The 25,061-nt window shown below is 46.3% G+C and overlaps 1 protein-coding gene across 1 annotated transcript in view; it reads right to left on the reverse strand.

The window, feature by feature from the left end:
* Nucleotides 1-25,061, reverse strand: part of LDLRAD3 (low density lipoprotein receptor class A domain containing 3) — a 276,165-nt gene that overhangs the window by 108,979 nt on the left and 142,125 nt on the right. Inside the window, exon 4 of the mRNA XM_070383545.1 lies at nucleotides 16,113-16,247. Within this exon, the coding sequence (XP_070239646.1) occupies nucleotides 16,113-16,247 (135 nt within the window). The remainder of the gene's footprint in view (nucleotides 1-16,112; nucleotides 16,248-25,061) is intronic.

The following is a 25,061-nucleotide window of genomic DNA, read 5'->3' on the forward strand; positions in this document are numbered from 1 at the left end:
ATGGTATGGGGAGGTTGGGAGGAGGAGGGTTCAGGATGGGGAGCATGTGATTTTTTTTAAAAATAAAATTAAAAAAAAAAAATAACACTATACCCACAAAAAAATAAATAAATAAATAAATAAATATAGCGTGTATTAAATATGATGTGAAGTCATATTTTAATGCCCTCTGTGCAAATTTTGAAATTCTAACAGGAAACACGCCATAAATTAGTCTGGGGGGACTCGTCTTTTCCGCACGTCTCCAAGTGTGATTGTGTAGAATGGATGATCAGTCACTCCAGAGACTTTTTTCTCCCTTTTCTCCCAGATTCTACATCTTACAGTTTTGTGGGGTTTTTTTGCTCTAAGAGATGACTCCTGCAATCAGAAGGCAAATCTTTGTTCTTCCTGATAAATCATCAAAGTTAATTTCTTCCAAACTAATCAAGATTCACACATGGCTTTTAAACTGGTGCCAGTCCTTAGGAATGGAGAGAACCATGAATGGAGGAGGGCCACTTGTTCAATGGTCCTTGCCAAGCGCCTAACATTCAGTAACAGCCGCTGGATGAATAACCGCTAATATTAATTCACCCCTGTTATTTACCAATAAGACAGCTTGTCTAAGGACATAACCAGGGAAGTTATTATGGAGACACTTTGACAGCAGAAGCCCCTCCTGAGCATCTCCCATCCCCGCTTCCTTGGCAGAGGGTCTGCCCCACGCTACTTCTCTGCGAATGTTCACAGTCTGGAATGTTCCATTGCCTTTTCCACTTTTGTAGGCCAGGAACAAAGACGCCAGATGAAACCAAGCCCGGGCCCTGGCTCCTTGCTGGTAGGCAGGAAGGAGAAAACCTTGTTAGCTGTCAGAGACAGAGCATCCTGGAGAGCTTACCTGATTCTTTTACATTTAGTGTTTCCCTGAAGAGAAAAAGCTCCGGCCAGTAGCTATGGTGCTTGCTGGTTACAGAGAGGAATGCTGACCCCTGGGGAATGGAACCCACACTCAGGAACACCTGCTCTGAGCTTTATGCGCTCTCACTTTTCCTTCTAGCAATCCTACAGCCAGCCCTTGTCATCTTGGTGTTGAAGCGGCTCAGAGTAGTTTAGCAACTTGCCCAAAGTCACAGAGCTGCTAACTAGCAGAGCTGCCAGGTGACCTGAAGCCGAGTCTGGGCTCTTGAAAGTGTTAGCTCGTTCATGTTGTATCATGAATACAGCTAATACTACTGTAAGGTGATGGGGAGGTCTTACAACTCAGATGGCTCCTAAATTTATACCCAAAGCCTAATGATTCTTTTTTTTTTTTAACTTTCTCACGTTAAATGTTCTCTGTATCCTTCATGCCAACACTGGGCTGGCAGAGAAAATCAAGCTCCACCCCCTCAAGTATCTGTCTCACACTGAGGAAGTGGTGGGCATAGACTTGGGCTCAGCTTCCATCAGAAGCACTTTATGCAGCCCCTATGGGGTGACTGTGCGTGGAAGTATGGGGTGACTGTGTGACTGAGACACGACACAGCAGAGCCTGCGGGTCAGCAGCGTTTCCAGTCCACATGTGCAATGCTACCTTGGGAGCACTCGGCACACAACGGCCCCGTGAAAGCCCTCTGGGAAATGAGGGGCCCGGTGAAGAGCTGAAGCCAATCAGCTTCTTCCCTGCAGGGAGCCCAGGGAGATGTCTTTTAACTGACTGAGGTTCGGGTTACCTACTACTGCATAACTTCCGCTGCTGCTGCATCGCTTCAGTCGTGTCCGACTCTGTGTGACCCCATAGACGGCAGCCCACCAGGCTCCCCATCCCTGGGATTCTCCAGGCAAGAACACTGGAGTGGGTTGCCATTTCCTTCTCCAATGCATGAAAGTGAAAAGTGAAAGTCAAGTCGCTCAGTCGTGTCCGACTCTAGCGACCCCGTGGACTGCAGCCTACCAGGCTCCTCCATCCATGGGATTTTCTAGGCAAAAGTACTGGAGTGGGGTGCCATTGCCTTCTCTGACTGCATAACTAATCATCCCCAAATGTAACAGCTCCAAACAATGGCATTTTGTTATCTCTCACAGTTTGTTTGGTTCAGGATTTCGGAAAAGGAGAGACATTTCTGGCTCGGGGTCTCACATGGTGTTGCAGTCAGACAGGGCCTGCCCAGGCATCTTGCTCTCACGAGTCTCTCCAAGGTCTCTCCCTGGACACTAGTTAGGGCTTCCTTACAACATGGCGGCCCCAGGGCAGCTGGACTGCTTACGTGCTGCTGAAGCTTTCAGCAGGGGGCGTTCCAGGAGCAAAAAGGAAGCTGCGTGGCCTTTCACAGTCACAGAAGTCACACAGCCATCACTTCTATCATTCTCTGTTGATCAAAATAAGCCCGCCCAGTTTCCAGAGGAAGGCTTCACTTCGTGATGGAAGGATGCCAAAGGATCTGTGGACATGCTTTAAATCTGTTACATGCAGACTGGGAGAAAAAAAGATGTAACTGAGCTGTGGACAGCATGGGGATGCGGGCTTGGGGTGGGGGGAGGGACACACTAGACAGACACGTTCTCCAAATACACGTTTCCAGAAGGGAAGCAGACAGGCGCTGGGAGGCCAAAGGAGTCTGAGGGAAACACTGTAAAAGGTTCTGAGCCACATGGGAAAGCCTGCCTAACAAATCAGCTAATGAGAACAAAGCACCTGTCCCCTGGAGATTTCCTTCAGCTGCAAACTGACCCAAATCTGAGGCCCTCTGACTCCAGGGAAAAAAAGCAGAATCAAAGTCATATTCCTGCCATCTGAAGAATAACTTATCACCTTGATCACACTCCAAAATCAAGATAAAAGCTTGCACAGGGTCACAACAGGCTTACAATAAGTGAGACCATGAAGGAACAAAGAAATACATGAAGTGCCTTTTCAACTGCACACCTGGGAATGCAGAGGAGCCGCCCCTATTGGGTGTATAACTGGGTTTCCCTGTTTGGCACAGCAGGGCACTTCAGCTCAGACCTATTTTGCTTGAGAGCATGAAGAGGCAAAGCACATCCAGAATGTTCTCTCTCAGGCTGCAGGAATCAGTGCCACTCAGATAAAAATCTGTGGTCTGGTGGCAGTCCACACGAAAAACCCACAGGACATGGTGTGGGCATGCACAAACCTCTGAACTATCAGCTCAGTTTAAAAGAGACTGTGACCAATTATGCCCCAGTATTTCTCCATCCTCCCTTTCTGTCTTTGCAGATATAGACTCCTGGGTTTTAGCTGAGCATATAAAAACCCACAAAGATTAAGAATGCCTTTGTCAGCCTCTCTTGCAGCTAGCTAAGGTCACGTGACTATGTTCAGGTCTCTGGATTAGGAATGAAAGTGATTGTGCAACTTTTGGTTCATTGCCTTAAAAGTGAAGCAGTCCATCTGATCTCCCCCTCTTTCCTCCTTCCTGATGTCTGGGAAATAGTGACCACTGGAGCATCCTTAGGGGAGGGCAGAGCTCCCTACTGGCCCAGACTGCTCATCCCTGGGATGTTATATGTGAGAGAATTCATCTTAGTTGAGGTACTTATTTCAGTTATAACCTCCATCACATTTAAGACGCTGAATGATAAGGTCTCTTTGTTATAGCAGCTCAGCCTATTTCCTAAACTAACACCTAGTTCCTGAACTGTCTCAAGTCCTTTACACTAAGAACCTTGTGAAAGAAAGAATCTGAGAAAAAATACTAGCAACTGGATACTAAAGATGCCCCCAAATTTGCTCATATCTTTGTTTTCTCTACTTTCCCATCTCTCAAGACCGTCCTAATCATCTGAAGTATGAAAATCTTGCTTGATTTCATGTATGATTGACACTGACCACTCTTTCAGTAGATTATCCCTCGTAACCCACTCAAGCCAGTTCAAATGAAGAAGAAGGTCTGGTCTAGGTTCCAGAGGCCTCAGTGAAAGCTAGAGATATCGGGTCTCATGAGAGCTAGAGCAAGGACTTGGGAAGCCATCCAAGATAAAGCCCATACTCTATCCATCTCTCTCTGGAGACTACCACCTCAGGTCTCTTAGATGTCTCCTAAGCAAACATCGTGTAGAGATAGGACCCAGCCATGTGGAAGACACGGTTGGGAAGGGCAGACCAGTGCCCTTATGCTGTGAATTCTGCCCCTCCCACCTGTGGCTTCCACATGGCTGGGTCCTATCTCTACACAATGTTTGCTTAGCTTCCTAAGGCTGATTCATTCAACCCTGAGCTTCTGAGCTTGAGAGAGTCATTCTGATTCACTGCTGGCCAGCCCAGGAACTGACTGGCCGTGGGTCAGGTGTCCAAGTCTGGTTGAGTCAACAGTGACTGAGGTGGTTGGGAACGACCTTGGAAAGCGGAGGGCTGGCCCTTCCAGAGGTCATGAGTGGAGCAGACAGTCTAGAAGGAGCTGAGGGCAGAGCAAGGAGCATGATATCCAATATACTTTGGCCCCAGAACGCATGGAGCATTAATGTTGACATACTGTCAAATGAAGGGGCTTCATGGGACATTTCTCAGGTTAGTAGTATTGGTCAAAGGAGTGGTTCTGTACTTCTGGTCTTCCTCTCTAGCTGAAAATTAAACTATTAGGGAACAGAGCAGCTTCAGGACATTTTCCTGATTTCTCAGAGCACCCAGCAGTGCCCCAGCAAAAGAAGACCTTCAGTAAAAGCTGACTTTGATGGTAATTTGAGCAGCACACACATTACAGAGGGCACAGGACCTCAAGGAAGGGAACTCAGGGAAGGGGAGCATATATTAGAATCGTATTGCAGCATTCCAGGACCAAACAGTAACCAGACTGATAAGCTGCTGAGTTTCCAGAGAGAAACAAGGAGAGAACAAGAAAGGGGTGCTGGAAGCATTTGGGGGCTATGGCAAGATATCTTCTGCAACATCAAAGCAAGAGCTCTCAGGTAGCCAAACCAGAGCCCTTCCAACCACCCCCACCCCCAAGAAAGAGAATTACTGGATTGTGTAACCCAAGGGAGATTTTCAAATCAAGGGTGGGGGCTGGGGAATCTCCAGAGCGTGGCCATCATCTAACCTCCCAAGCTATTCTCACGCTGGAGGATTCACAGAATCTGTCACTCCGCAGTCTCATTTACAATATCCGCAAGTCTGAATTAGATTTCCTCTGCCAGTGGGACCGCAAAGCTCCGTAAGATCCACAGAGGATCAGAATCCTCATCACAGGCAATGATAACCAGCCCCTCCAGTGGATTCCATCACCAGAGCAGAGCATCTCATTTCTCCTGATTTTCCTCCTCCGGCTCCACCTTCCAATTGAAGCATGCAGGGAGGGGGCCTGCACAAGCCAGCTCAACCCCCCTGACAGCTTCACCCCCCACCCCACCCCAGACAACCCCACCCCACTCCACACATAAGCACACACGCTGCTCTGGCCATTTGGAATCTCTGCCTCTGAATACGCTGTTCCCTCTGGCTAGATGCCAGCCTCATGCTTGTTTCTGGGTCCATTTTTATTTATCCTTAATGTCTGGACAGAGATTTCATCCTCTGAAGTCTTGCCATATTCCCCTAGGAAAAACAGTCGCCCCTCAAGGACTAGTCATGTCCTTGTGTCTCGGCAAGCCATGCTCCTCCTTCCCCTATTGCAGCATTAATCATGTGCCTGAGCATGCTAAGTTGCTTCAGTCCTGTCCGACTCCATAGACTGAAGCCCACCAGGCTCCTCTGTCCATGGGGATTCTCCAGGCAAGAATATTGGAGGGGGTAGCCATGCTCTCCTCCAGGGGATCTTCCTGACCCAGGGATACACTTCATGGTGATTATCCACAGGGTGTTGTTTCTGACTATGATCAAGTGCGCTCTGATCGAGCTTTGTGTTTCTTCCAGAACCCAGGGGGAGCCGGGCAGTAACAGGCACGGTGCAAATGATTGGTGTTTGATGAAGGTAAGGAAGAGTCAAGATGGTAAAAGGGTGTTGGGTGGGAAGCTGAGGGCCACAAGCTGTCCACAGACAGACAAACGTCCCCCGCACAATCAGACCGCACAAGACGGCTTGTCCCGAGACTCAAAAAACTTGCAGAGAGCCCCACACTGGGTCCCCCTGCCCGGAAACTTGGTCCGTCTGCCTCGGGAAGAGACATGCTCTACCAGGTGTCCAGGCAGGGGGACAGAGGGAGGGACAGATGGGGACAGAAGCCAGGAGATGCAAAGAGAAAGGGGACCTGTGTGGGGAGTGGGGGAGACTGGAGAAACAGCTCGGAAGATAAGCACGCTGGCTACGAGATCAGGAAGCAATTACTCTGATGAGTAGAGAATCATTCTGACTTGCTTCTAAATGAGGGACACATTAGAAATCTAAGCGCCTGCTGCAGTGGGTAAAGGGAAAGAGGCTTCCGTGAGACAAACACTCAATTACTAAGAAGAGAACCCCACAGGTACAGAAAGGCACAATCAACCTCTCTCAACCTCCTTCTGGGTCTTCCACTGAAGTCAGCATTTCTGCCTCTCCCAGCCCAGCTGGGCTTTCAAAGTCTCAAATTAAAAGTAGAAAAAAGGCTTCTACATTCCTCCTGTTAATCGAACCTCCAGCAGTTTTACTCTAGGTGAGGCCAAATAAATTCTTTCAGAGTGACGACTCTTTCCCAGGGTCCCTCTAATGAGGCTCTTGACATCGTCTGGTGACACGAGCTTTGCAGTGAATACTGACCGCCCATCAAATTCTAGGTTGTGACTTTTGGGGCTGGATCCCCTAACCCCAGGCTACTATTTTATTTTTTAACTATAAAAGCTCTTCTCCATTCATACTTGAAAAACAAAACAAAAAATTAGCACTTCTCCCATCTCATGCCCTCCATGATTTCTTTACATGTCTTTGGCTACACGTCACTTGGTTTCATTTTGCGACAGAAAGCCAAGGTCTCTTCCAAAAGCATAAGCTCCTTTTCCCCTCAACTACCCAAGCCAGTTGCAGGGTTGGGGAGCTGGAGTGGAAGAGCAAAGAGCAGGCCTAACTGGAAAATACTACAGCAGGTTCTCCGGTCCCATAAAAATAGCATCCCCATGGAGACATGCTTTCTACCCCTTTCTACCCCTGGCCAACCTCATGGAGTTTATCATCAAAGCTCGGCAAAAGTGAAAATGAAAGTGAAAGTTGCTCAGTCGTGCCCATTCTCTGCAACCCCATGGAATTCTCCAGGCCAGAATACTGGAGTGGGTAGCCATTTCCTTCTCCAGGGGATCTTTCCAACCCAGGGATCGAACCCAGGTCTCCTGCATTGCAGGCAGATTCTTTATCAGCTGAGCCACCAAGGAAGCCCCAACTAGCAATGCTAGCTGCCGATACATCCTGAGGCCATCACCCTGTCCATCCCCGCTGTCGTCACTAACCCCACTATCGTCACGGTCACACATCCGGTCCATGACTCAGTGCAGTTCAGTTCAGTCACTCAGTCGTGTCCGACTCTTGGAGACCCCATGGACTGCAGCACGCCAGGCCTCCCTGTCCATCACCAACTCCTGGAGTTCACTCAAACTCATGTCCATCGAGTCGGTGATGCCATTCAACCATCTCATCCTCTGCCGTCCCCTTCTCCTTCAATCTTTCCCAGCATCAGGGTCTTTTCCAATGAGTCAGCTCTTTGCATCAGGTGGCCAAAGTACTGGAGTTCCACCTTCAGCATCAGTCCTTCCAATGAACACCCAGGACTGATCTCCTTTAGGGTAGACTGGTTGGATCTCCTTGCAGTCCAAGGGACCCTCAAGAGTCTTCTCCTACACCACAGTTCAAAAGCACCAATTCCTCAGCACTCAGCCTTCTTCACAGTCCAACTCTCACATCCATACGTGACGACTGGAAGAACCATAGCCTTGACTAGACGGACCTTTGTTGGGAAAGTAATGTCTCTGCTTTTTAATATGCTGTCTACGTTGGTCACAGCTTTTCTTCCAAAGAGGAAGTGTCTTTTAATTTCATGGCTGCAGTCACCATCTGCAGTGATTTTGGAGCCCAGAAAAATAAAGTCTCTCACTGTTTCCATTGTTTCTCCATCTATTTGCCATGAAGTGATGCCACCAGACGCCATGATCTTTGTTTTTTGAATGCTAAGTTTCAAGCCAGCTTTTTCACTCTCCTCTTTCATTTTCTTTTTTTTTTTCTTTCTTTTTTTTTTAAATTTTATTTTATTTTTAAACTTTACATAATTGTATTAGTTTTGCCAAATATCAAAATGAATCCGCCACAGGTATACATGTGTTCCCCATCCTGAACCCTCCTCCCTCCTCCCTCCCCATACCATCCCTCTGGGTCGTCCCAGTGCACTAGCCCCAAGCATCCAGTATCGTGTATCGAACCTGGACTGGCAACTCGTTTCTTACATGATATTTTGAGGCTCTTTAGTTTCTCTTTGCTTTCTGCCGTAAGGGTGGTGTCATCTGCATATCTGAGGTTATTGACATTTTTCTCCCAGCAATCTTGATTCTAGCTTGTGTTTCATCCAGCCTGGCATTTCACATGATGAAATCTGCGTATAAGTTAAATAAGCAGGGTGACAATATATGGCCTTGACGTACTCCTTTACCAGTTTGCAACCAGTTCATTGTTCCATGTCCGGTTCTAACTGTTGCTTCTTGACCTGCATACAGATTTCTCAGGAGGCAGGTAAGGTGGTCTGGTATTCCCATCTCTTGAAGAATTTTCCACAGTTTGTTGTGATCCACACAGTCAAAGCTTTTAGTGTAGTCAATGAAGCAGAAGTAGATGTTTTTTCTGGAACTCTCTTCCAGAAAAGAAGACTGCCGTGAGTGCCCATGGAGAAAATCCAGGATCCTTAATGTGGCTCCAATTCACCACACCACAGACCACTGCTGATGGCGCCAACTTACTTCCAAGTTATTCCTCTCCTGTCCACCAGAGGGCGCCACGTGGCTGGTTGGTTTGTTTTCCCCAGTCTTTCAAATGCACCAAATGGCCGACTCTTTACCGTCTGAGCCATCTGGGAAGCCCTCAAATGCACCATGCTGTCACCATGCTCAGTCCTGGATCTTACAGCCTATAGTTCCTTCTCCCCAGAAGGTTCCTTCCCCCACACCCTCCCCTCCTCTTGTCCAGTTAATTCCCCTTATCTTCCCTGTTTCACCTTCAGCATCACTTTCTCAAGAAGGTCTCCAATTCCTTCACTTCCACAGCATCCTGCCTCTGCCCTTCCCACACACTCCTCACACCAGTAACCAACTCAATGCCTATTTTTCCTACGGGGATGTGGGTGTCAACAGAGCAGAGACCACACTTGTCTTGCTTCCTATTGCCATCTTCTAAGATCCACATCCCCCCTCTCCCATTTTAACATTCTAAAACTGGGACGCATCTTAAAATCAATAGTCCATCATAACTGAATTGTCAGTATTTCCTCTTTCTCAGCAAAACATAAAACAATAGTGGGCCTTACACTTGATGGCATCTTGGTATTTGTCAAAATAAGGTATGTCCCTGTGTCTAATGGGCCCAGTGCCCAGCACATAGCAGCCGTCAATAAATTTTACATGATAAATACACACAGACACACACACATTTCCCGAGGACCTGATATTAGCCAGGTTTTGCTATATAACAAACACACTTTAAAATCTCTGGCCACAGCAGAGATTTAGTGTCTCACGCAGTGGTCTGCAGGTGGGCTGCATCTTTGTGGCTTCTGCTGGGACTGACCCCAGGCTGTGACTTGGGTTCAGTTCTGACCCATGTGTCACTTTTCCTTGGACCAGTAGTCTGGTCATCTCATGGCAGACATTAGAATGAAAGAGAGCAAGCACGAGAGCCCGGCACATGCCAGGCTCCTTTATCGTCTGTCCGCCAACATCCCACAGTCAGAGCAAGCCTGGCATCTGCAGGTAGGGAACCGCCTCTGGCCACTGTGCCAGGTCACAGGGCAGAGGGAGGGACCGAAGACCTGCAGAGAAGAATCCACCCACCGTAGGCCCCGCGTGGAGGAGAGATCTGGGAAGGGACACCACACCACACATTTCCGCAGCACCGAGGGCCAGCTCACACACTGGACAAGACAGAACACGGCCCTGCTCACCACGAGTGAAGGCCCCTGCATTACCAGTGGCGGTCCAAACGGCTCATCCCTCTGCCCAGCGGCCGCAAGGAATCCTCCTTGATTCCCTTTGCTGCCAGGCTTTATTTGAGGTATTTATTTAAGAGCATGACTAAGAAGCAATCACTACCCTGAAATCTTTCTTTCTGCAGCTAATTATCCATTGTAAGGCTAGGCTCCAGCTCCCAATCTGAGTGGGTGACTGGCTAATTTATTTACTAAAAATTTTTTTTAATTGAAATATAGTTGATTTACAATAACGTGTTAATTACTGATATACAGCAAAGTGACTCAGTTACACATGTATATTCTTTGTTGAAATATTCTCTTCCGTGATGCTTTATCATAGGATACTGAATACAGTTCTCTGTGTTCTACAGTAGGACCTTGTTGTTTGTTCATTCTCTATATAAAAGCTTATATCTACTCTCCCCAGCCCCCAACTCCATCCCTCCCTCAACCCCTCGCCGTAGGCAATCCTCAGGGTGGCTGGCTAATTTAGGTCAGCTAGGGCTTAGGACCAGACGGTAGAAGACCCGAGTGCCACCGTCCTAAGGTGCCCGGACAGCAGAAGTGTTGACGGTCTTGGTCAGGACTTGCTGGAAAGCCGGAGGCATTCTGGCACCCTGATTTCGGTCTCAGAGCTGCTGTGGAGACAGAGTTAATGAGGCCTGCACACCGAGTACAGAAAATGAACATCTCAAAATGCACGCTGGGAGACGGCCCATTAACCACGCACGGCTCGGCCCAGTGCTCTCCCCCCCAGGAGGAGGCCCGCTCGACTGTCCTGATTCCAAGAAGGCCCCGAGCACTTTCACGACTCCCTTACGTCCTCACCTCCCTTTGATTTTGCACTCTGCTCACTTCTTAGCAGCTCCGCATGCCTCTGTCTGTCTTTCTGCCGTGGCACTTGGCACAGGGCTGTGCTGTGCCTCAGTGTGACTTCCTGAGAGCCGTATGCCCTTGCTAGGGCTGCAGTAACAAATGCCACCAACTAGACGGCTTCAACAAGACATTTTCGGTCTTGTGGTTCTGGCACGCTGGCTCCTGCTAGGGGCTGTCAAGGAAAATCCATGTCTCTCTGTTGGCTTCTGGAGGTTTGCTGGCAATCTCTGGTGTCCCCTGGCGTGTAGCTATATCACCCAAGTTCCGTCTTCATGTCCCTCTGTTGTCTGTGTCGCAACACGCCCTTTCGATAAGGACATCAGTCACACGGGACTAGGGGCACATCCCCCTGCAGTGTGACCTCACTGTAACTAATTTCAATGCAAGGACTCAATTTCCAAGTAAGGTCACATCCTGCGGTTTAGGACTTCAACATATAAGCTATAGGAAAGAACATAATTCAAGAGACTCCAAGACCACTTCCGTATCCCCTGCATAAGTTCAGGGCCTGGCACCAGGGGGCACGGCATCACCTGCCTCCTGACCAAAGTGCCAAAAAGGACAGCTCACGTGCTCTTTCTCTGTCTCTCACACACGTACACACACACGCCCAATCCTACAGAAGAACAGGACAAAGCCGTCACTGTTAGCTTCTGGTGAGGTGCCCAACCTCACGGCCAGCTTTCCAAATTCTTCTCTAAGCATTATCACCAGGATACAGCAAGCGAGATAAAGAAACTGCAACCCGAGTGCCAATACACTCAATTAACTACCCTGGCATTGGTGGCTTCTTCAAAAGAGCTTAACTCCCTAGCACTCCTCACCCGGGAGAAGGTAGGCAGGCCTCATTTGTCTTTCTGACTGAGAGGGGGACTTGAATACAAAGAGAGGAAAATATGCCAGCCTCATACACAACCTCCCCGCCGAGCTCAAGGGACGAAGGCGGGAAAGGTCTGCTGTTCCTGGTCCCAGCACAGTGGTACCCAGACAACCACAGCACAGGGTGATGGAGAACGCTAACTCGTACCTCGGAGGACCTAAGTTCCCGGCTTCATTGCCCACTCGCTGTGTGGTCATGCCACAGCTATGGGACCTCTCTGTTCCTCAGGTTCTTCCTCTAGAAAAATGAGGGTCATTTTCTCTTCCTGGATCCTCCTGTCACAGGGATTTGGTGAGGACTGAGTAAGAAAACGTAAGTCAAATGCTTGGAACGGGGCCTGCCACTTAGCGCTTAATGTGATGGCTAGTCTTGTAAACATCCTGTTTGATCTCCATCCAAAGGACTGACCCTCTCTCACCATCACCCGAGTCTTCATAAGCTCTCTGTGACTGGAATGATCAGAAGTGGGGCCCACATAAGAGGTATTCATGGTGTCCGTTTTCTAGTATGGCGTAGCAAATTACTCTGAAACCTACAGGCTTAAAAAAAACAAATGTTCTTATCTCACAGTTTCTGTGGCTCAGAAATCCAGGAGTAGCTGAGCTCTGCTTACTACAGTTAGAGAAGGCTACCATTGCGGTTATCTCCTGGGCCGCAGAGAGTTCAAGGTTGGACCGAGGGAGAGGCCAATTTTGGGCTCACGCTTGTGGTTACTGGAGGCCTTGGTTCCTCACGGCATTTGGTTGGAGTTCCCTGCCATGCAGGCCTATCTGTGGCACAGCTCACATCATGGCAGCTGCCGCATTAGAGTGAGGGAGACGGTAAGAAAAACAGACATGGGGTCTTTTGTAATCTTACACTGGAACTGACATCCCATCGCTTCTACTGCTATTTTCTTTGTTAAAAGTGAATCACAATTTATACACCTGTGTTCGCAGCAGCATGACTCACAATAGCCAAAAGGTGGGAGCAACTCACGTGTCTATCAACAGATGAATGGATACACAAAATGTGGTACTGGTGTACAATGGAGTGTGATACAGCCTCAAGTAAAAAGGCAGACAATTCTGACACATGCATGGATGAACCTTGAAGACGTTATGTGAGTGAAGCAAGCCAGTCACCAAAAGATAAATACACTGTACGATTCCATTTATAGGAGGTATCTAGAATAGTCAAATTCATGAAAACAAAGTGGAATTGCCAGGGGCTGGAGGAGGAGGCATGGGGAGCTGTTGTTTAATGGGCATAGAGTTTTAGTTTGGCAAGATGGAAAAGTTCTGGAGATTTAGCTGCACAACAAGGTAAACTGTTGAACCATTTATTTAAAAATGGTTAATACGGTAAATTCTGTGTCATGTGTGGGTGAGTGCATGCTAAGTCACTTCAGTCACGTCCCACTCTTTGTGACCCCACGGACCGTAGCTCCAGCAGGCTCCTCTGTCCATGGGATTCTCCAGGCAAGAATACTGGAGTGGGTTGCCATGCCTTCCTCTAGGGGATCTTCCCAACCCAGGGAACGAACTCTCATCTCCTGCACTGCAGGCAGATTCTCTGGCCAATGGACCACCTGGAAAGACCCTGTTATGTGTAATTTGCCACAATTGGAAAAAAAAAGCAAGTCACAAGGTCCAGATCACATGCAAAGGGATGGGATCATACCAAAACATCAACCCTAGGGGCTGGGTACTGCTGAGGGTGGCCTGCCATCGTCAGTTATGCATCCAAAGTTGGCAAGAACCTATCGGTTCAACCAGGACTGAATCCAGCGTGTTTAAGACCACCTAGGTGCTGGCCACCGCCAATTTGTGCAGAGCAGCACCTGCTGACCCTCAGATGCACCCTCTCAGGGAAGGTTCCTAAGCAACAGAAAGTCATTTCCAAAGACTGCTCCAAAGCCACTGCTCGTGGAATTACCTTGTAATGGTTTACACTTCCAATCAGTGAAGCCCCAACTAAAATTCGATTCCACCATAGTGTTTGGTCTCCAATACATCCCATCGGGAATTGAGAGGTACAGTAATGACTGCACTTTCATGGTCCCATTCCCGCCTCCGAGTCCTGGCAGGGTTTGTTGCTTTGCAAGGCCACATGTAAGGAAAGGAAGTAGATGGGGACGAGAGGAAGAAGAGAGGAGAGGCGCACACAAAGCTGGAGGCTCTCAGTGGAGACACGACCTTTTCATACCCTCATCAAATTAGAGGAAAAGTATGTCAAGCACCCTATTTCCTGTCTTGAGGTCAGTTTTCTCCATTCCATCAAAATAAGCATCATAAAATATCATTTTATTTTCCCACATCAACTGGAAGCAATGATGTAATTTCTGAGGTCTGGAAGCCCAGCAGAAGCAGCTGGGATGTATTAATATTTTGACTAAAGGAGTTCATGTACAGAAGGTGCCCAGCACAGTAGCTGGTACAGGGCAGGGATCGATAAACGTTAGCTATTATTAAGATGACAATAGGTCAAATCCTACACAATATAGTGTCTACTCAAGATGCCTCTGAAATTCTTCAGGAAGACATTTAAAAGCCCCAGATGGGTCAGGTATTCCCCCCGCATGGGCACACTGGTGTTCCTTTCAGCAGCAAAATTAGCAGTCAGTTTACATTTAGAAGCTGCCTGACAGAGAAAAGCATACCCTTCAATACTAGAGTTACACCCAGAGCACAGGGACATTCATATCGCTAATAGATTATAGTGGTTCACAGATTTTCACATGAATTCAATTTATCTGGAGGGCCTATTAAAACACAGACTGTTGCTGGACTCACCCCTAGGGTCCGTTCGATGGGTCTGGGTACAGTCTGAACTTTGCGGTAAAGAGTTCCCAAGTGATGCTGATCCTGCTGGTCTGATAGCTAAACTTTGAGAGCCACTTGTGAGGAGAGGACACAAGGAGGGGATTTTTCTAGGCCAGGACAATCAGAGGCTAACTCTGCCCAAGACCCACCTTCCAGAGCTGCTCTCTGTACAAATTTTGGCAAAGTCCAAGTAGATACAGATTTTGTCTTTTCTCATCTAAGGACCTCAGGCATATGGAATGGATTGATCATAAGCCTTAATGTGTGGCCCACTCTCACCAGGGCTCTATGCATGGCCCATCTGTTCATTCATTCATTCTTAACAATGTAATAAATACCTACTAAAATTACAGCCAGGACCTTGAAAGGAATCTCCATCTAACTTCATCCTACCTCCCAACCACCCTACCTCCCAACATATGAGTTAACCAGTTATCCATCCTTATCTTGTTTTTCTTTTTTGCAGCATTATTATATCTGTAATCAGTGATACAATCATAGAGTGGCGTACTGAATAACGGTCAAAACAAATTATCTCTACCAGCAAAATAATACGGGTGGATCACAACAACTTAATACTAAGTGAGAAAAGTAATGATTGCATATGGATGATACCAGCTTATAACATTAGAAATATATACTTTTTAGGATGCCTTAAAATTGACATGCATTTTTAAAATCGTTGTATTTTTTTCTAATCACTGAAGAAATAAATATGTGTTAACTGGAAAAGAGTCAATGAATAAGAAAAGGTATCTGGTCAGTTTTAACAGGGGAGGCTATGGCCCCTGAGTGTCCTTCTGGGTTCCCTAAAAAGCTCATCTTTCCATCCCCAAATGCATCCTTTGGTTTCCATTCAACAGCTCTGAGAGGAATAGGCAATTCACACAAGAGGAAATGAAGTAGTAACAAACACCCAGGAGAAAATGTTACCTTAGCTCATCATCAGAGAAATGCAAACTAAAGCATTTGGGGAACTATCATTCTATGACTACTACATCAGCCAAAATAGGGAAAAGAGGACCAGAGTGAACTCTTGGGATATTACTGTAAACCTGATACACACAGATAATACTAGCAGCAGCGGAAAAATTTTTTAAATTTCCCAACAGCTATATGATGAGATGTAGTCATGAACTGCGCAGATGTCTTACTCTGCCGAATTTATCCTGAAGAAGTAACTCAATGGAAACACCTCAGTGGCTCCCAACAATGCAACTACTTAGAAAACCATAGTAGAGACCACTGTCACGATATGCAGTGCGACTGGGCAAATTACAATTTTGAAGAGAAAAACGTGTATTTGCTATTGAATGCATGAGAAATATGAAGTACAAAATGGTAGGTGGGCTATGGTTAAAACCATGTGTATGAGCTGCGTGCTAAGAGCAGAAATGAACACAGCTGTTGTACTTGGAGGTGGGATGGGAGTTGCTTTCTTCTGTGTTACTGTGGTGCGGTGTCGTAATTTATTTGTTTTTTTTATGAACCTGGGAGGCTCCTACCTTGAGAACTCTCACAGCTTTCCTCGTCACTGTTGTCTTGACAGTTATTCTGCCCGTCACAAATGAAGCTCTTGTCAATGCAGAGGCCATTCTTGCAGTGGTATCGGGCAGTGGAGCAGAGCAGAGGGTTTGCTGCTGTGAAGGGAGAACAGAGCAGGTTACCAGGGAGGTTAGCCAGTCCCCTTGGGATGCCCAGAACCTTCTCCATCTAGGGGTATGTCCTGCTCTGGAAGCAGCGAACTCAGCTCGGATGGCTGTCTCAAAGCCTGTCCTGGGAGACTGGTCAAGCAATGACTTGGATAGGGCAAGACTGACTCTGTCCCATTCTAAAGGCTCCTTTTTCTGCTATACCACAGGTTTTGGTTGGTTATCCATTTTAAATACAGCAGTGTGTACATGACCAACGTTATGTGCCAGCCTAGATGGGAGGGGGGACTTGGAGGAGAATGGATACATGCATATATATGGCTGAGTCCCTTCACTGTTCACCTGAGACTATCACAATATTGCTAATTGGCTATTCACCAGTACAAAACGTTTTTGGTGTTAAAAATAAAACTTACATTAAAAAATAAATTATTTGAAAAGAAAAATAGAAGCTTCTTCCAAAGCATAATGCTGGTGCCCTATAAGCATACCAACATGGCCAGAGGGCAATGCCCAGCCCCAACTGGCCCACCTCGAGGTCGGTCAGCAGCCTCTGAGGGGTCTAGAGCAAAACCGGAATCTCCCAGGAGAGTCAGGAATGGAACGGTCAGTAACATAAGGACACACAGAGAAGAGCAAAGATGGAAGGAGAAGCTGGGTTGGGGATCCGTGAACCTCTGCCGCTGACGGAGCAATGGCGCACGTAATCCAGGGGCATGTTGGATCCTACTGGTTACCTAACTATGGACCTTCCCGGTAAGTGCTCGTGTTTCTCCAGCTCACCCAGGTGAGCGCAGTGGTCTACTTTGCAATTAAAAAACAAAAAAAAACCATTAACCCACTTGGTCAGCCGGAATGGCCCCCAGATACAAGCACTTTCAGAAACCTTAAAAAGAAAAATGACAGAAAAAGCCTTTCTCCTCAAGGAAGAAGGTGGCAACCAGCCAGTGTGGAGTCAACACAAAACCCCTTAACGAAGCAAATCTCCATGGAAAATCACTGTTTCTACTGCACAATTTATCTTGCTTCGCCATTCCCTGCAGCACAATTCAAGCAAGGCTCTTTCCAGGGCTCTATTTTCGATAAATGAAGCGGCAAAAGGAGAAATTACTCCAGCCCCAACTCTGCCATTTATTAGCTGTGTGATCTAAGGTAACTTATTTCACTTCTCTGAGCCTCAACTCCTTTTTCCGTGCACAGTACAGGCTCCATAATTTGAGGGCCCACTGCGAACTGACAATGTGAGGTCATTTTTCAAAAATTATTTAAAAATTCAAAAAATAAGTGCTGGGCATAAAAGCAAGTCTGGCACGCTTTGGAGCTAAGCACGAATCCTGTGCTGGTCACAGATCCATGAATCTGGCCCTGCTACTTACAGCTCAAAGGAGATGACACGTGAGAAAATGTGCAGTGCAGAGTCTGACACACAGGGGCGCAGGAAATGTTGGACGTGCTCCCCAAGTTATGTCTGCCTTGGTCCTCCAGAGCGTGGCCCTTCCCGAAGGAGCAACACTGGTGATGATGCAGATGGGCCCTCCTGGGACCTTGGGTTATGAATTGAGCCAGCACCTGCATTATACACGGTACCAGGGCAGGATGACAGACCCAGCACTGAAGACGGTTAGGGGCTTAGGAACAAGTCAGCGCCAGCATCTCTGGGTGGTCCTCACCGGCAAGATGGCAGTTGTCATTTATCTTTCCCATCTGCCTTCACAGAGCGATTGTCAAGAGGCACTGCAATCACAGCTGCAGACTGCAAACTTCACAGGGCCCTGCAGACCCAAAGGGCTGTGGAGTTTTTTATTTTTTAACTTGTCAACTCAGAAAGTTTCATCTGAAAGGTCAGAGGAAGCAGAGGGATGGGGAAGCCAGCACTCTTAGTTTTGAAGATGAAGGACCAGTGTGAAGGCAAGCAATAGGAGTCTGGCCTGGAAATGGAAGTTTTAATTACTTAAATCACTGTGGGTCAGAGAATGGTTCCACTTGATCATGCTGAAACCAAAGTCTGACTTCAGCCAAAACCAGAAAGGGGAAACCCAAAACCACAAGTCACATTTGGTTTCTGTCCAAGGCAGCCCTCCAAACCCTTCAGCATCCCACCATGGTGGCCTCTGGCTTCCCTGGGACCCTGTGGGTCACGTCCATGCAGCCAAAGCATCGACAACAATCAGCTCACTCTAATGGACAGCCTTGGAAAAGTGGAAAATCCCACCTCGAATGGGAAGACTTGCAAGAAGGGGCTGCTGCAAACTTACCTGAATCCCCCTACCCCCAGTAGGAGGGCTGTGCTGAACCAATATTGAAGACATTGCTGGTGTCTACTGACCTTTCTTCAGCCTTAGACCCTTCCAACCTCATAAACTTTTCCAAGGAAAAGAAGTCATATGCGAGCATGTGCATACACATGTACCACACATATGCGTGCATATGTGTAAGTATGAGTATATCCAGATCATGTGCATGTGTGCTAAGTTGTTTCAGTCGTGTCTGACTCTGTCCGACCCTATGGACTGTAGACTGCCAGGCTCCTCTGTCCATGGGATTCTCCAGACAAGAATACTGGAGTTGGTTGCCATGTCCTCCTCCAGGGGATCTTCCCAACCCAGGGACTGAACCCATATCTCTTGTATCTCCTGCACTGGCAGGCGGGTTCTTTCCCTCTAGCACCTGGGAAGCCCTGTCCAGAGCACACATATCTCCAAATGAATGAAGACTGTCTGTACCTTAACACACAGCTGTACTGATAAAGAATCCACCAGGACCAAAAACCAGTCTCGGTGCATAGAATGAATACATATATTTGTTTCCAATGCATATAACCAAAAGAACCAGAATCAGAATATAGAAAGAACTCTCACAATTCAAAAGAAAAAAGACAAACAATAGGAAAATGGGCAAAGGACATGACTGGGCAATTCCCATCAGAGCAATGGCAAACGCTCAGTAACAACTTGAAAAAAATGTTGACAGCAGCCAGAAACGAAAGCACCACTTGAACCGCAGCAGACTTGCCAAACTTCAGGTCTTAAAATTCCAGGTTGTGGCTGGGGAGGGAGAGGAAGTCTTAGAGACTGCTCGTGGGAGTGTAAATTTGTAGATCCACCTCGGAGACCAATTGAGTGATACCAGGTGATGCTCAAGGGGCATACGCCCCACGGCTCGGTCATTTCACTTCCAGCTACACAAATGTTCACCAAAACACTGTTTGTAAAAAAAAAATATTAGCAATGACCCAAATATTCACCCACAGGCGAATTAACACCATGCGCTACATTGTTATAACACAATTTTACAGCAGGAGATGGCTAACTTTTTCTGTACAGGACCAGACAGTAAACATTCTAGCTTTTAGTAACCTTTGGGTCTTGGCCTCTTTCTTAACTATTCAATTTTGCCATGGTGGTACAAAGTGACCATAGAAAACTCATAAATGAAGATCAGGGCTGTGTTCCAATAAAACTTGATTTATGGGTAATAAACACATTTAAAGTTAAGTAACTTTCAAACAGGGCATAGGACAATTTGGGGCCAACACCTGCTGAACAGCAGTGAAAAATGAATGAACCAATAAATAAGGTCCTATTGTACAGCACAGGGAACTGTATTCGATATCCTGGGATAAACTATAACAGAAAAGATTAAAAGAATATATATATATATAAATATATATATATATATATATGTGTGTGTGTGTGTATAACAGTCACTTTGCTGTATAGCAGAAATTAACACAACATTGTAAATTAACTATACTTCAAATGCAAAAAATACAAAATAAGAAAGGACCAGAATCAAGATGGATCAATCTCACAAATATAATCATGGGGAAAAAGTTATAAAAGATACTGGCAAGTTATATAAAAATATGCATAGGGTTGTACCACTCAGATGAAATTACCTATGCAAAAGAATGCTATCTATTATTCAAGTTATAAAAATGCATACTTGCATTGTAAGGTCAGTGGACACCTCTGGAGAGAAGGGGAGGACAGGATCAGAGAAGGCTGTACTGAAGACTGGTAATGATATTTGTTAAGATTTTATTATTTTAAAAACCTGAAGCAAATAAGGAATACAGCAATATGGTTTTTTTTCCATTGAGAAATAACTGACATACAATATTATATTAGTTTTGGGTGTAAAATGCAATGATTTGATATTGATATATATTGCAATAAGTCTAGTTAACATCCGTCACCACATACTGTTACAAAATCATTTTTGTGATGAGAACAAGGATCTACTCTCTTGGTAATTTTCAAATATATAACGTGGTACTATTAACTATAGTTAATACAGTTACATTAGAATGTATTATAATATAGTACTATTAATTATAATAATATAGCCATGTGTGTGTTAGTCACTCAGTCATGTCTGACTCTTTGCGACCCCATGGACTGCAGCCCACCATTCCTCTGTCCATGGAATTCTCGAGGAAAGTATACTGGAGTGGGTTGCCATGCTCTTCTCCAAATATAGCCATCAGATCAGATCAGATCAGTCGCTCAGTCGTGTCCGACTCTTTGCGACCCCATGAATCGCAGCACGCCAGGCCTCCCTGTCCATCACCAACTCCCGGAGTTCACTCAGTCTCAAGTCCATCGAGTCAGTGATGCCATCCAGCCATCTCATCCTCTGTTGTCCCCTTCTCCTCTTGCCCCCAATCCCTCCCAGCATCAGAGTCTTTTCCAATGAGTCAACTCTTCGCATGAGGTGGCCAAAGTACTGGAGTTTCAGCTTTAGCATCATTCCTTCCAAAGAAATCCCAGGGCTGATCTCCTTCACAATGGACTGGTTGGATCTCCTTGCAGTCCAAGGGACTCTCAAGAGTCTTCTCCAACACCACAGTTCAAAAGCATCAATTCTTAGGCACTCAGCCTTCTTCACAGTCCAACTCTCACATCCATACATGACCACTGGAAAAACCATAGCCTTGACTAGATGAACCTTTGTTGGCAAAGTAATGTCTCTGCTTTTGAATATGCTATCTAGGTTGGTCATAACTTTCCTTCCAAGGAGTAAGCATCTTTTAATTTCATGGCTGCAGTCACCATCTGCAGTGATTTTGGAGCCCCCAAAAATAAAGTGTGACACTGTTTCCACTGTTTCCCCATCTATTTGCCATGAAGTGATGGGACCAGATGCCATGATCTTCGTTTTCTGAATGTTGAGCTTTAAGCCAACTTTGTCACTCTCCACTTTCACTTTCATCAAGAGGCTTTTGAGTTCCTCTTCACTTTCTGCCATAAGGGTGGTGTCATCTGCATATCTGAGGTTATTGATATTTCTCCCAGCAATCTTGATTCCAGCTTGTGTTTCTTCCAGTCCAGCATTTCTCATGATGTACTCTGCATATAAGTTAAATAAACAGGGTGACAATATACAGCCTTGATGTACTCCTTTTCCTATTTGGAACCAGTCTGTTGTTCCATGTCCAGTTCTAACTGCTGCTTCCTGACCTGCATACAGGTTTCTCAAGAGGCAGGTCAGGTGGTCTGGTATTCTCATCTCTTGAAGAATTTTCCACAGTTTATTGTGATCCACACAGTCAAAGGCTTTGGTATAGTCAATAAAGCAGAAACAGATGTTTTTCTGGAACTCTCTTGCTTTTTCCATGATCCAGCGGATGTTGGCAATTTGATCTCTGGTTCCTCTGCCTTTTCTAAAACCAGCTTGAACATCAGGAAGTTCACGGTTCACATATTGCTGAAGCCTGGCTTGGAGAATTTTGAGCATTACTTGACTAGTGTGTGAGATGAGTGCAATTGTGCGGTAGTTTGAGCATTATTTGGCATTGCCTTTCTTTGGGACTGGAATGAAAACTGACCTTTTCCAGTCCTGTGGCCACTGCTGAGTTTTCCAAATTTGCTGGCATATTGAGTGCAGCACTTCCACAGAATCATCTTTCAGGATTTGGAATAGCTCAACTGGAATTCTATCACCTCCACTAGCTTTGTTCGTAGTGATGCTTTCTAAGGCCCACTTGACTTCACATTCCAGGATGTCTGGCTCTAGTTGAGTGATCACACCATCATGATTATCTGGGTCGTGAAGATCTTTTTTGTACAGTTCTTCTGTGTATTCTTGCCATCTCTTCTTAATATCTTCTGCTTCTGTTAGGTCCATACCATTTCTGTCCTTTATCGAGCCCATCTTTGCATGAAATGTTCCTTTGGTATCTCTGATTTTCTTGAATAGATCTCTAGTCTTTCCCACTCTGTTGTTTTCCTCTATTTCTTTGCATTGATTGCTGAGGAAGGCTTTCTTATCTCTTCTTGCTATTCTTTGGAACTCTGCATTCCGATGTTTATATCTTTCCTTTTCTCCTTTGCTTTTTGCTTCTCTTCTTTTCACAGCTATTTGTAAGGCCTCCCCAGACAGCCATTTTACTTTTTTGCATTTCTTTTCCATGGGGATGGTCTTGATCCCTGTCTCCTGTACAATGTCATGAATCTCATTCCATAGTTCATCAGGCACTCTATCTATCAGATCTAGGCCCTTAAATCTATTTCTCACTTCCACTGTATAATCATAAGGGATTTGATTTAGGTCATACCATAGCCATAGCCATAACTATAGGTAATATGTGGGACTCCCCTGGTGGCTCAGATGGTTAAAATTCTGCCTGCAATGCAGGAGATCTGGGTTCAATCCCTGGGTCAGGAAGATCTCCTGGAGAAGGGAATGGCAACCCACTCCAGTATTCTTGCCTGGAGAATCTCATGGACAGAGGAGCCTAGCGGGCTACAGTCCACAGGGTCACAAAGAGTCAGACACGACTGAATGACTATCACGCACACATAGTTAATATGACTTTTAAAATAGGGTGTGGGAAATACAGGTGTTCATTTAACTTTTCTTTTTCAGTATGTTTTAAAGAGTCTACTAGAAGTTTTAAAGAGTCTAATTTGGCAGAAATGTTTCAGTGATCACTCACTTTCCTTTACTCTTTCCCCACAGTTATCTCTGGTCTACAGATCCCTGTCTTCAGAATTTTATAGCCCATTTGCTCAGAGAACACAGGTAGATACAGGTCAACAGGCACACCTGGGATTCCTCCTTATCAATGGCTCCTTGTAAAACACTATGTCTCACCTCCAAGGCAGGGCAGAGAAAGAGAGGCAAAGGATGCTAGAAGAATATTCCCTAAACCCAGCAGCAAGCCAGAAAAAGGCCTCCAAACCATCAAAACATACTTCAGGATGTCAGTGCCCTTCAAGTGCTGGCAGCATCCTCAGGAAGGACCCTCAAGCCCTCCCCTCCCCCAGGTCTATTGATTCTCTGTTTGTGTAAATTCCAAAAAGGTTCGTGTTTCGGTTCCCAAGGACACAGCAAACCAGAAGGGAGACAAGATGCTGCTGCCAACCTGCAGACAAGCCGCCAGCAAGAAGTAAAAGCTGACAACCAGGGGAGGGGCCCCCAAAGCTATAAAAAGCCATTTAGGAATTCCAAAAGCAGAAGAGCCTAACATAGTTTCAAAAGAGACCAAGAAGTTCTAAATGGAGCCACAGGCAACCCTGTATTATAGCCCAGTCTGAACAACGTGCGTGCTAAGTCGCTCCAGTCCTGTCTGACTCTGCGACCCTATGGACTGTAGCCTGCTAGGCTCCTCTGTCCATGGGATCCTCCAGGCAAGAATACTGGAGTGGGTTGCTGTGCCTGCCTCTAGGGGATCTTTCCCACCCAGGGATTGAACCCATGTCTCTTATGTCTCCTGAACCGGCAGGCATGTTCTTTACCATTAGTGCCACCTGGGGAGCCCAGTCTAAACAATAGAGCTCCCAAGAATGGTCCTGTGCTGTCACCAGAGAGACACTGATGAAGTCAAGCTACACACATCTGAGAGCGAACCCCATCAAAGACTCAGATTTACCCAGACTAAAATCTCTGCAAAGACCCCAGACAACTCAGGTTTCACTCTATTTCTCCCAGGGCCTCTGCAGCATTTACCAGGCTTAAGGCAAATTTCAGGGTGTGTGTACGGTGGACTAACTGTATAGGCTCTGGGCAGGGGGGTAGACAGTGGTCAAGGCTCAGGGGTTCCTGCAAGGCCACGGGCCACTCACCCAGAACTCTGAAACATAACTGCTGGACAGCCCATAAACTAACCAGGAAACGCTTCCTACTTTGGGATGTTATGTCTGTGTCTTCTAGCAAAATTTTATGTGCTCCACATGTATGTTTCCTTTGTCCTTGTTAAGGTTTCCCAGTCACTGAAAAAATGTATTATTCTACTCACTTAACTAGCAAGAGGAATACTGCTCTTTACAGCGTTTATTTCAATGGGGATGGAGAAAACTGTCTACAGAGTTAACTTCAAAAACTCAACGGTGACTCCAAAAGTCCCCAGCTCTTCTTACCACAACAAACACAGGGATCTAAGAATATGTTTCCCAGCCCACAAGACTCAGGAAAGAGAAGTTGTCTCTCCCCGCCAGAGGGAGGGAGGGGTGAGTTAAGGTTAAACTCAGTGGTTAATTAAACTGGCGGCAATTACTTCAACCACATCTGAAGGAAAAGACCCAGGGCTCACTGCAAGTCATCCAAAAGCAACTGAGCGGCTGCAAGACAGGAAATGAAGCCATCTATCTCCAGCAGGATGTAGGAAATATCGCCTTTAATCCATTTAAAGTCTGTGAAGTCAGCCCCTCTCCCACCTCAAAGCGTTCTTGGCAAAACACATCAATGAGAACCTCCTCGCCCTCAGCCCCCACACCCCCATCTGCTCCGCAGTCCAGGGAGGTGGTGGTGATCACTCACTTCCTTGCCAAGCATCCCAATCTCCCCGTCTCCGCGGGG

This window comes from Bos mutus, chromosome 15 (genome assembly GCF_027580195.1).
Source record: "Bos mutus isolate GX-2022 chromosome 15, NWIPB_WYAK_1.1, whole genome shotgun sequence".
NCBI classification, from domain to species: domain Eukaryota; kingdom Metazoa; phylum Chordata; class Mammalia; order Artiodactyla; family Bovidae; genus Bos; species Bos mutus.